The following is a 12,510-nucleotide window of genomic DNA, read 5'->3' on the forward strand; positions in this document are numbered from 1 at the left end:
TTGACTGTAAATAACACTGCAGTGAATATGGGTGTGTATATATTTTTGTATTAGTGTTTTTGTTTTTTTCAGATAAATTCCCAGAAATGGAATTACTGGATCCTATGATAGTTTTACTTACAATTTTTTGAGGAACCTTCATACTGTTTAACATGGTGGCTGCATCTATTTGTGTTCCCACCAACAGATCATGAGGGTTCTTTTTTCTCCACATCTCTGCCAACACTTGTATTTCTTGTCTTTTTTGATAGTAGCCATTTTGACCTGTGTGAGATGATATGTCATTGTAGTTTTGATTTGCGTTTCCCTGATGATTAGTGAGCATCTCTATTTATTCATTTATTCATTCATGAGAGACACACAGAGAGAGAGAGAGAGAGAGAGAGAGAGAGGCAGAGACACAGGCCGAGGGAGAAGCAGGCTTCCCGCAAGGAGCCCAGTGAGGGACTCAATCCCAGATCCCGGGATCATGCCCTGGGCCAAAGGCAGATGCTCAACTGCTGAGCCACCCAGGTGTCCCTAGTGCTCACTAGACATCTTTTTATGTCTGTTGCTCATCTGCATGTCTTCTTTCATACAGATGAAAATCTGTTCATGTTCTCTCCTCATTTTTTTTAATACTGAGTTATATGAATTCTTTATGTATTTTGGATCTTAACACCTATTGGTTATATCCTTTGCAAATATCTCCTCCCATTCAGTAGGTTGCCTTTTTGTTTTGTTGATAGTCTTCACCGTATTAAAACTTTATAGTTTGATGTAGTGCTTTTTGTTTTTTGCTCTTGCCTGACAGATTCAAGAAAGTACTGCTTAGAACAGTGTTCAAGGGCTAACTGCTTCTTTGAGTAGTTTTGTGGTCTCTGGTCTTATATTTAAGTCTTTTTTTTTTTTTTTTTTTTTAAGATTTTATGTGTTTATTCATTAGAGACACCGAGAGAGAGGCAGAGACACGGACAGATGGAGAAGCAGGCTCCTCACAGGGAGCCTGATGTGGGACTTGATCCCTGGACTGGGATCATGCCCTGAGTCAAAGGCAGATGCTCAACGGCTGAGCCACTCAGGCATCCCTACATTTAAGTCTTTAAATTTTGAGGGGTTTTTTGTATATCATATAAGAAAGTGTTTCAGTTTCATCCTTTCAGGTAGTTGTCCCGTTTTCCCAGCACCATTTGTTGATAAGACTGTCTTTCTTTTCCCTATTGTATGTTCTTGCCTCATTTGTTGAAGATTGATTGACTGTGTAAGTGTAGGTTTAACTCTGCGCTTTCTATTCTGTTCCTTTGACCTGTTTCTATCTTGTGTCATTACCGTACTGTTTTGATTACTATCACTTTGTATCATAGTTTGAAATCTGGAAGTGTGATATTTCCAACTTTGTTCTTCTCTCTCAAGATTGCTTTGGTTATTTGGTGCCTTTTGTGGTTGTGTACAAATTTTAGGATTATTTGTTCTAGCTCCATTGTGTATTTTGGTAGGGATTGCATTGAATCTGTAGATTGCTTTTTGTGTACATGTTAACAATTCTTCCAACCCATAAGCATTCTATATCTTTCCATTTATTTGTGCCATCTTTAGTTTCTTTCACCAATGCCTTAGAGTACAGGTCTTTCAACCTCCTTGATAAATTTATTCTTAGGTATTATATTTGATGTAATTGTGAATGGTATTTTTTCTTAATTTTTTCTTAGTAGTTATTATTGTATTAGAAACACAACAGGGTTTCTGTACACTGATTTTGTATCCTGCAAGTTTACTGAATTCATTTATTCTTTTTTTTTTTTTTTTTGGTGGATTCTTTAGGGTTTTCTATATATAGTCATGTCATTAGCAAATAGTGACAGTTTTATTTCTTATCAAATTTGGATGCCTTTTATTTCTTTTTCATGTCTGATTACTGTGACTGACTAGGACTTCCAAAACTTTGTTGAATAAAAGTGGCGAGAATGGGCATCCTTGTCTTGTTTCTCATCTTAGAGGAAGAGCTTTCAGCTTTTTACCATAAAGTATGATGTTAGCTGTGTTTGTCATATAGGGATTTTATTATGTTGAAATATGTTTCCTCTGTACCCACTTTGATGAGAGTTTTTTTTTATCATAAATGGATGTTGAATTGTATCAAATACTTTTTCTGCATCTATTGATTTATCCTTTATTTTGTTAATATGATGTTGATTGATTTGGGAGATATTGAGCCATCCTTGCATCCTTAGAATAAATCCTAACTGATCATGGTATATGATTTTTTTTGTATATGATTTTTTAATGTAGTTTAGTTTGCACTGATGTTTTTCTTCTTATTTATTTTTTTTCTATTCTTCCCTCCTTCTGTGCTGCCACACTTTCAATAAGAATGTAAGCCTCATGAGAGCAGGAACTTTCTTATTCACTGTTATATTTTCACTGTTTCGAACTGTGTCTGACTGGACAGCTTATCTTTGAATTGAGAAAGTACCTAGTTTCATTATTTGTAAAAAATTGTTTTAAGTACTTTGTGAACTTCATACAGTGTTAAAATTTATGGAATCCTTTTTTTCTTTTTAAATTATACACTTTGATTTCTTAGGACTGATAATTCTATCAAAAATCATTGGAATTCTACCATGCGAAGAAAAGTGGAACAGGAGGGCTACTTACAAGATGGAATAAAATCAGAACGATCTTCATCTAAACTTCAACACAAACCTTGTGCGACTATGGACCATTTGCAAACCCAGAATCAGTTTTACATACCTGTTCAGGCACATATTTTTAATACCTTTATTATTTTAAAAAATTTCTTTAGTTGCTAAATGGGAGGATGTTTGGTTTCTTAATAGGACAAATACAACATATATTAAGAAGAATAGACATTTAAATTTCCAAACGGAAAAAAAAATTGCCATAACTGCTGTTAACCATTAATGGAGGTTACTTTCTACTTGTTTTGATTGATAAATATTTTGGAAACAAACTCATTAAAATGTTTCCTTTTATATGTAATTTTTATACTATCTTGGTAAGAAACTTAGTATATACATTTCCTAATGCTATCATTCTTTGAATCTTATTTATGATTCAAAGCTTATGGTCATTTGTGCTTTAACATCCATTATAGTTTCCTTTTAAAAAAGATTTTGTGCAATTGTAGTATTGCTTATCTCTAAGAGGTAAGTGTGTATAAAATGGTTTTAAGGAGAAAATAGTCAAAATCCATTCATCTTTGGGAGGTGTGGTAAATAATTAATTGATTCTTTGATGGCATTCAACTTTGCTTCTCTCCCTAGTAACCAGCCACGTGATGTTAGTCTTTGTTTAGACAGGTTCACTTGAATAGAGATTCCCAAAGCTCAGGATAGGGCAAGCTCTATTTTCCTTACAGTGCATTTTCTTCTCTGCAAGAAATTAGTTAGGAGTTTTCATAAGGTTTGTTTTTTATTTTTCTGTCTGCCTGTCTGTCATGCCATTTTTCATGTTGAGCAATTCTCGGTTCTTGTTACATAAAATGTAAAGATTAAGTCCTGACTTAATCTTTTGTCTGGGTGTTAAAAATCTGTGGTTAGTATGCACAGATCTTATTTGAATTTACCTCATTAAATGAACATTTTTTTTGACATAATTTTAAAAGAACCATTTTTAAAAAGTAATGACATCTTAATTTACAAATAGGAAAACGTGGAGGCGGTATAGTTATCTGCTGATACTCAATACCTTAAGGTTTTTATTGTCTGTTTCTTTACATTTTCCTTTAGAGTCCTAGATTTCAGCAGCATAAACTGAAACATTCTGCTTCTGTCTTAGAAAGGTTATCATTTAAATTTATTTTTTTAACTCATAGAAACATAGTCTTAAAAGTTATTTGGGGTCAAGAGAGTATTTAACAATCTCAATCAAAATAATTTGGAAAATAATATTTCTTGTAGTTTAAGAATTGTTTATTATACTTTTAATAATTCTTGAAAGATATATGTATTCATAATTCAACTCATTTAAGCTACTAAAAGGAGCATTCTAATTTTGACTTGAAAGAAAAAGTGGATTGGTTTGAAATATTGTCAAAGATTTAAATGAAAAGTTTGAGAAAAATAAGTTTCTAATTCATTGAAAGTTTAGTGATAACTAATACAAATCAAGTATTGTGGAAGTTCTATGTTAGAAGTTACATATGGTGATTCTGCATCAGATAGTGATTTAGGTAGGCCATAATGGAAAATAGAACAATTTCATATTTGTATTTATTAGATTTTTAGGTTTTTAAAAATATCTTCTCCTATTTCTTCCCACCACTGCACACTAAATTTCTATGCAACTTCAAAATTCTTATTACTACAGATGCTTTAGAAAAACAAAGTATTAAAAAACACATGAGTGATTCCTACTGTTTTTCTAAGACAAGTAATAGAAGAAGCCTCTGTTTTCATCTTTTTACACAGAGATTGGCATGGGGTGGTGGTAGAAGTAAGAGAGGTTTGAATATTGAAAAACTTACTTTAGTCTTTTCTTTGTGAGTACTTCATATGGACCAACTCCTTCCTCTGAAAGATAAGAACACTATTACTTTATCTTCTTCAGGAGTTAGAGCAGTCCTTCTAATAGCAGATTAAGAAATAATTTGTTGGATATTGTAGATAACAGAATGATTGGCTGATAAATATATGCCAAGTAATTCTCATATTTCATCCAGGAGAAAATAGGTCTTTCCTAAGAGTTATGACTTTTTATTAGAAGATTCTGAGAACAAAGATATAATTAGAAATTATTGTATGAGTGAATTTTCAAAGTTAACAGAGATACTTCATGAGTTTTTAATGCTGATATTTTGTCAAGAGTTTTTATGCTTTGCCTCAGATTTTAAAAATTTATATAGTGCTATATATATAATGTTTACTAATGTTTACTAATGTTTTCATTACTTTTTAGATCCCAGGCTATCAGTATGTTTCACCTGAAGGCAATTGTGTAGAACATGTTCAGAGTTCTTCTGCATTTATTCAGGTAGCTTTTTATTTATAGCAAAACAAACAAACAAACAAAAACAATGGAAACACTTTCAAACATACATTTGAAAGTCTAATAGTGCCTATTTCCTCATTCATAAAACTAGGACAAAATACTACCTGTTCTATTTACTTTGAATATTGTAACTGAAGGAAAGTTTATAAATGGGTTTGAGAAATATAAACTGTACAGATGTAAGGTGGTTGACAACACCAGCAGTGTGGTCCTTTCATTTTTCCAACTTAAACCATTCAGGTTGTGAATGGACTCATTTTTGTTAAATGGGATAGAATGTGCATATATATGATTTAATAAAACAGACTCCAGACATAGATTTCTAAATTTATATAGATGATACAATATAAGTTTTTTAATGTATTTATTTATTTATTAGTTTTTTAATGCATTTAAATTTCCCAATTCTAGGGGTAACTAACTGGCTGGCTCAGTAGATAAAGCATGTAACTCTCAATCTCCATCCAGGTCATGAGTTTGAACCCCATGTTGGAGATAGACATTATTTAAAAAAATAAAATAATAAAATGAATTTCCCAAATCTTCTCTGTTAAATTGAAAATATTTAGATACCGGGGGATTGTGATATTGAGCATTTGGGATTTAGTTGTATTAAGCTTTCTTGGAGAAAATAGGTTTTATGTTGCATAGAAGATAAAAATTAAGAACAATAATAATAATAAAACATTCATTTAAGTGGCCTTTCTCTTTAACTTGTTTTAGCCACCCTTCATTGATGAAGATCCTGATAAGGAAAAAAAAATAAAGGAACTTGAGTTACTTCTTATGTCAGCTGAGAATGAAGTTAGAAGAAAGCGAGTTTCATCGGTAGGAAATAAGCTTAAGTGTTTAGATTTTGTTAGAATCCTTCATGTGCTTTTATAGTTTTCATCAGCATTGACTTTCATTTACTAACACATGGAAAGCATATTCAGTATGACTCCAGATTTTAATACAGACTAAAAATAGATTTTCTAATTTGCAATGTTGAGGTTGCCTGATTTTGATATACAACTCTTTGAACATATTTTACAATGTTCTATATTAAGATGTTTTTGAGTTGTAAATGTCAAGCAGACCTAAGGTATGATCTTCGATATATATGTGTGTGTATATATATATATATACACATATTTGTGAAAATGATATGTGGTTTAGATTAGGCTTTGCTTTTATTTTATTATGATTTCTGGCTTTGCTTTCATTTTAGACCTTCCTTGTAATGTTATCTTTAATAGAAAAAAGTGTTTGAAAAATAAAGAATTTAATAAATTATAGAGATTTATGTGCTTCAGAATTACTTTTATTCTGTCCTTGAACGTTTTTTCCTATTTACTATATTAAGAATATGAATTTGGTAAATTGGAAAAAAACAATAACTTAAAAAATATAGGGAAAGGGAACATTGAGATTTTATGTTTTTTAAACATGAATGTTGGGTCTTGGTTACCACATGTGAAAACTATTGTCTGGGATTTGCTTGATGGGAACAATTAGGAGTATTAAATTAGGATACGTAGTAATCATTCTAGCTAAATTAGGCTATATTAGATGGATTAAGAGAAAAAAAGATTTATACTTAAATGACTATTTTAAAAGTTTACTATCTTGAGATTTTTTTACATTTAGGAAGGGGCTACTCTTGGTCTGGGGCTTAATGAGGGGACCGTCCACTCAGGGTGATTGGGAGCTAATACAAAATTACTAAATAGAATAACCTGAGTTTTTGAAATAGTATTATGAGGCAACTGGTGATGTCTTTATATCATTTAAAAAAGCATTAGTAAAAACAACATTGTTAACTATAATAGACAAGATACATGCCATAGGAAGCATAGTTTTTGTATTAAAACTGCAAAAACCATGGGCAAATAGGAAGACCTAAAGTATACCTATTTTAAAATTAATTTTGGTTTTATTAAGAAATAGTTATTGTTAGAGAGTCCACATTGTTAGGTAATTGTATCATGTTTAAACCATTTTTTATTTTTTTATAGTAGTCTATCGTTTTTAATTTAACGGGAAGAAGTAACTAGCTACAAGAAATGGCATTTTACATTAAGATGCAGACAGCTTTTTTTTTTTTTTTTTTTTAGAGCTTATTTATCTAAAATCCACTTTCATAAAGATCTGGTTGGAGATTTTAGATTCTGGAGGGAAGTTGCTGCACCCAGTGGAATAGAGTCCATACACATATAAAGTATTTTTTTTTAAAGTATTCTTAAAAATTATTTGATAATTGTCATTTTATTGAGTATCCATTATGTTCAACCATTATAGATATGTTTTATGTATTCTTAGTAATCCTTATATTAACTGTGAAGTAGGTGGTTTGTTGTTAGGAATTTATATTCAGGTGTGTCTGAATGTATCTCTGGTTTTTCCACTGGGCCTACTCACCTTTTTGAATCTTTTTACCACTTTCAAATTTAATTGACATGCATATAGTTTGGAACCTATCTCCAGGAAATGATTGCAAATTCCATAGTTGGCTATGCTAATAAAGTAAGGGTGCTTTAATTTTTTTATTTTGGAGAAAACTTTAAAACAGGTGGAACTTATTTTGCAACAGTCGGAAATTTTTTTCACCTTAACTTGAAACTGAACATTTTGTTACTGTGAATATCTAACACATTCTAGTAGTTTTTACTTTTAAAAATAATAGGTACCATTTATTGAGTACTTCCTATGGATAGGACCATGTGCTTTCTAAAATATGGTAGGTATTAGCCCCATTTAATTTAATTTTTTTCCCCATTTAATTTTAAATGAAATTTAAAAATTCAGTTTCTCAGTTGCACTAGTCACATTTTAGTTGCTTATATGGCATGTGGCTCTCATATTGAGGAGCTTCAGACATAAGAATATTTTCATCACCTCTGAGAAGTCTGTTCGAGAGAGCTATATGCTTTATGTTTAAGGTGTACCACATATGATTTCCATCTATTGTGAAATGATCACCACAATAAGTTTAGTTAACATCTATCATATGATATAGGTACAAAACAGAAAAGGAAAAGAAAAAAAGGGGAAAAATTTTTTTTTCTTGTGATGAGAACTCTTAGGATCCACTATTAAAAACTTTCAAATTACATATAGTTTTTTAACCAGGACTCCTCAAGGTCTTTTTTTCTTATTTTTTATTATGAGATATTAGGAAGCTCAGCTCAGTTGCCCACTGTACTTCTTCAGAGAGATAAAAATGACACAATCCCTGACTTCAAAGGGTTTACTCTGCAATGAGGACACAAACAAGAAATAGGATGTAGTATGTTAAAATAAGTCACAAAGTTTTGTGGGGGCACATAAGAGAGGTGTCTGAGGTATAGGTAGTCAGAGAAGGGTTCCTCAAAGAACTCTATTTTAGCCTAGTCTTGAAAGGCAATGTTTGTTTTGTAGCAAAGTGGATGAACTGCGACATCATTGTAGGTAGAGTAGGTAAAAGTGGATGATCAATTGGAGGACTTTCCAATATTTGAAGTGTATCTTAAATAAAGAATAAAAATTTTCCCTGACCTATATTGGAGAACATTCTAGATAAAAGGAGCGAGTAGTATGTGCAAAGGCACTCTAGGGTAAAAGACTAACTCGTGGGAATTACAACTATAGTTGGATATTCGGTATTCCCTGGAAGGAGGGTGTATGAGTGAAAGTGTTGGGATATGAGGTGTAAAAGGTAGAGAAAGACCAGATTCTGGGAGTTTGAACTCTATATTGTGTACATATGCTAGTTTGTTAGTTTTATTTCACCATGACTTTATAAATTCAAAAAAATTAGAAAAAAGAAATAGAGAAAGAGGTTTAATGAAAATATGTTTACATCCATTTTGAGGGAAGACAGTATATTTGCTACTATATTTTTTGTGAAATGTATGTTATCCTAGAAAAAACTCTTACTTAAAATCCAAATTTATGCTTAGGTTGAGAATGACAAATAATATTCACATTTCTTTTGTACTTTTAGCAACCTGGAAGCTTTTCTAGCTGGTCTGGTAGTTTCCTCATGGATGATAGCATGTCTAATACTCTAAATAGCCTCGAGGAGCACACTAGTGAGTTTTACAGTATGGATGAAAATCAAACTCTGTCTGCTCAGCAGAATTCACCCACAAAGTTCCTGGCCGTAGAGGCAAATGCTGTGCTGTCCTCTCTACAGACCATCCCAGAATTTGCAGAGACTCTAGAACTTATTGAATCTGTAAGTTTGAAATTGTGAGATTACCAAAAGCTCAATTTTAGTAGCATGATTTCATGTTCAGAAACTTAGTTTAAGGGACACTGACCAGTTTTGTTTTAAGCATTCTTTTGTATGTCATGCTTAATTTTATTTTGATTTTTTGCAGTGGCTTTTGGCAAAAACAAATAAAAAATTTATATCTTTATCTTACTATGTACTATGCCTAAAATTTTTAGAAATTAAAATTTAAGAATTTGTTTTTTACTGTACAAATTGTATATTAGAGAGAGTTGGAAACTAGAGGAAACTGTAAAGAAGAAAAACCCTCCATAAGCCTAGAGTTAATAATTTGAAGTATTTTCTTTCAGGCTGTGTTCTATACATATAAAACATATGTACATGCATATATATATATTTACTGAAATATACACCTATGTATTATGTTTGTAGATTTTTTCTACATTATATCATGAGCATGTCTTTGTTTTCTTAACTGTTTTTTGAACTTCAATTTTAATGGCATCATACTCTTTCATATGAATGTAACAAAATTTATTTACTCAGTATACGGTTATTGAGCATTTAGGTGGTATCCAGTTTTTCAGTATTACAAATTATAGAATATATTATGTAAACCTTTGTGTAAAATCATGATTTCCATAGATTAGATTGAATTTCTGGATCAAAATGTATGACCATTTTTGAAGATGTTCCATACACATTACCAAATTATATAGAATTTGATAGTTTTTCTGATGAGTATAGTGTGAAGTTTTATGAAGAATTGTACTCTTTGATAATAACTTAAAATAATTCTTTTTATTTAAAATACTTTGACAGTAAGCTTCCGCTGCTGAATTAAACGAAATATTGTAGGATGTTCCAAATTGGAGTTGTAGTAAAACCGTAATCTGTTCCTCTCAAATGGTCTTTCTTAAAAGAAAAAAGAGAGAGATGAATAAGAAAAGCCTATTTCTCATAATAAAAATGAGTAGTTAACTTTGTGGAAGTCATCTTTCTATGGTCAATATCATATTTAACTAGTTACATAGTTTAAAGGATTAACTTAGGTAAAGCTTTATTTTATTGCAGGATCCTGTAGCATGGAGTGATGTTACCAGTTTTGATCTTTCTGATGCTGCTGCTTCTCCTGTCAAGTCCACCCCAGTCAAACTAATGAGAATTCAACACAATGAAGGAGCCATGGAATGTCAATTTAATGTCAGTCTTGTACTTGAAGGGAAAAAAAACAGTTGTAACAGTGCAGACAATGAGGCTGTTCCTGTAACATCCCCGAATGTGGCCAAGTTTAGCACTCCACCAACCATCCTCAGAAAGAAGAGAAGAATGAGAGTGGGTCAGTCCCCTGGCAGTGAACATAACGATGGCTCCTTTAATGATGGCGGTAATACAGCACTAAAACACACACCAGTGAAAACACTACCATTTTCTCCTTCACAGGTAGAGTTTTGTTTTTGCTTATGTTCCCAAATGTTGGTGAGCTCAATTACATTAGATCCTTAATATCCTTACTAGCAGTTTGTTCCTTTGATAACACATAAAAATGGATAAAGTATTTAAATGTATACATGAGAGTGCTAAGCTCCGGTAGATCAGAAGCTGTCTCATAAAGTGTAGTAGTTGTGTTATAGTATCTTAAAATTTTTAGAGTTAAAAGGGATGTTTTAGATAAATAGTTGTGTATCTTTATAGGATTCATCAGGAAATAGGTCCAGAAAGGTAAAATGGCTTGCCCACAGTTATCTAATGACAGAGTTGAGACTGAGATCCAGCTTCCTGATTAACTGTTCAACAGATACTGAGTATACATCCATAGACAACTACTCACTGTAAGAATTTCATGTGTGTGAAGGTTTTTTTTTAGGGATGTCAGGAACTACCCACTTTCTCCTGGAGTTATGTCCCTGGGCAACAGATGTTTATAAGAGATATAAAGCAAACTGTAGCTCTTATTTTATAGTACTATCTTTCTTAACAAATACTGTGTTCCAGGCTGTATGCTAAACACTTTTCTTATAGCATCATAGTTAATTCTCTTCCAAAACCCTTAGGAGTTGGAACAAATTCAGAAGTTAAGCAGTTTGCCTACGATCAGTTAATAAGAGAAAGGAATTGAGGTTTGCTCAAAGTGTCTTGGTAGATTAAAAAGTTTTATGGAAAAAGAAGGGCATTTAATGGTCAAATAAACTTGAAAGATCCTGGGATAGTGTTGGAGATGTATTTTGATGCTGGGATGGTTGGAGAATCTGGCTGTACATAAGCACTGTGTTCTCTGAAAATTATTCCCCCTGTGCTTCAGGGGGATGACATTTACACAGACTACAGTTTGAATAGTTGTGTTTCCCAATACCACCCCAGCTGTCAGAGTTACCAAGATCCTGAGGAAGGTGAAACCGGGTTGGGCACACTAGCAATTTTCTATTTTTATAGAGTTTTGAGCATTAGTAATTTTTGTTGAATTATAAATCCTAAAGTGGAAAGTGGCTGAGAAGGTTGAGTCATGGTAATAAAGACCTTGTATCCCATAGTAAAGAGCTTGAATTGATGGGCACTACTACAGGGTTTTGAAAGGATTGGACTGGTAATCTTAGGGTTAAGTATATTTGCAAATATTAGGAGCTGGAAGTGATAGAGCATTACAGTTAAGTAGCCTTAAAGTAATTTCCACTTCTTCCTACCACTGCTTCTATTCTCTTGGCTACAAAAATTAATATTTCATGATTATATGTAAATTAAGATTCAGTGAGTAAAATTGGATTTTATGTCCAGTGTTATTTGAAAAATGGATTCTTGATACCAATTCTGGCTGTTCCAAGGTTCTGAGCTGTATTCTAGGTAGGCAGATTTGTTAGCTGTATTATCAACAAAGCATTATTATTTTCAGAATTCAAAGATTTCTTGTAGAGAAGGACACTTAAATTGCTTATTAATAAAATAATAAAACTTTTTTCCAGTTACATTGTTGTATGAAACTGTTATAATAGCAGCTATTTATGGTTTCTATAGATTTCTATTTATATTTGTTGTAATTTTATCAGTTGTTATAAAATTGTTTTACTGTGTTCTATAACTTTTGAATATTTGTTAAACAACTATTTCTTGAATACCTATTATGTGGTAAACACTTAGAAGAGCTGGGGAGAGAGTGATGAACAAAATAAAAATTCCTGCCCTTATGGAGCTTAATTTTCATGGAGTGGAATGTAAATGAAATATTATTGGTAATTCTTTTCTAAAAGGAATAGAGAAATATCTTATATTTGAAAATATCCTTGAAAATCCTATCAGTTTAATATTTGTGTAAGGATTTTAACATTCTAGAA

General features: G+C 31.9%; 1 protein-coding gene across 2 annotated transcripts in view; it reads left to right on the forward strand.

Annotated features, from left to right (window-relative positions):
- The window catches only part of MYBL1 (MYB proto-oncogene like 1), a 37,165-nt gene that overhangs the window by 15,923 nt on the left and 8,732 nt on the right, over positions 1 to 12,510 (forward strand). For both annotated transcript variants that reach the window (XM_026012137.2, XM_026012139.2), the window contains exons 6-10: positions 2,564 to 2,738; positions 4,897 to 4,971; positions 5,713 to 5,817; positions 8,954 to 9,187; positions 10,259 to 10,627. In XM_026012137.2, the coding sequence (XP_025867922.1) occupies positions 2,564 to 2,738; positions 4,897 to 4,971; positions 5,713 to 5,817; positions 8,954 to 9,187; positions 10,259 to 10,627 (958 nt within the window). The remainder of the gene's footprint in view (positions 1 to 2,563; positions 2,739 to 4,896; positions 4,972 to 5,712; positions 5,818 to 8,953; positions 9,188 to 10,258; positions 10,628 to 12,510) is intronic.

Source organism: Vulpes vulpes, chromosome 13 (genome assembly GCF_048418805.1).
Source record: "Vulpes vulpes isolate BD-2025 chromosome 13, VulVul3, whole genome shotgun sequence".
In the NCBI taxonomy this organism is placed as follows: domain Eukaryota; kingdom Metazoa; phylum Chordata; class Mammalia; order Carnivora; family Canidae; genus Vulpes; species Vulpes vulpes.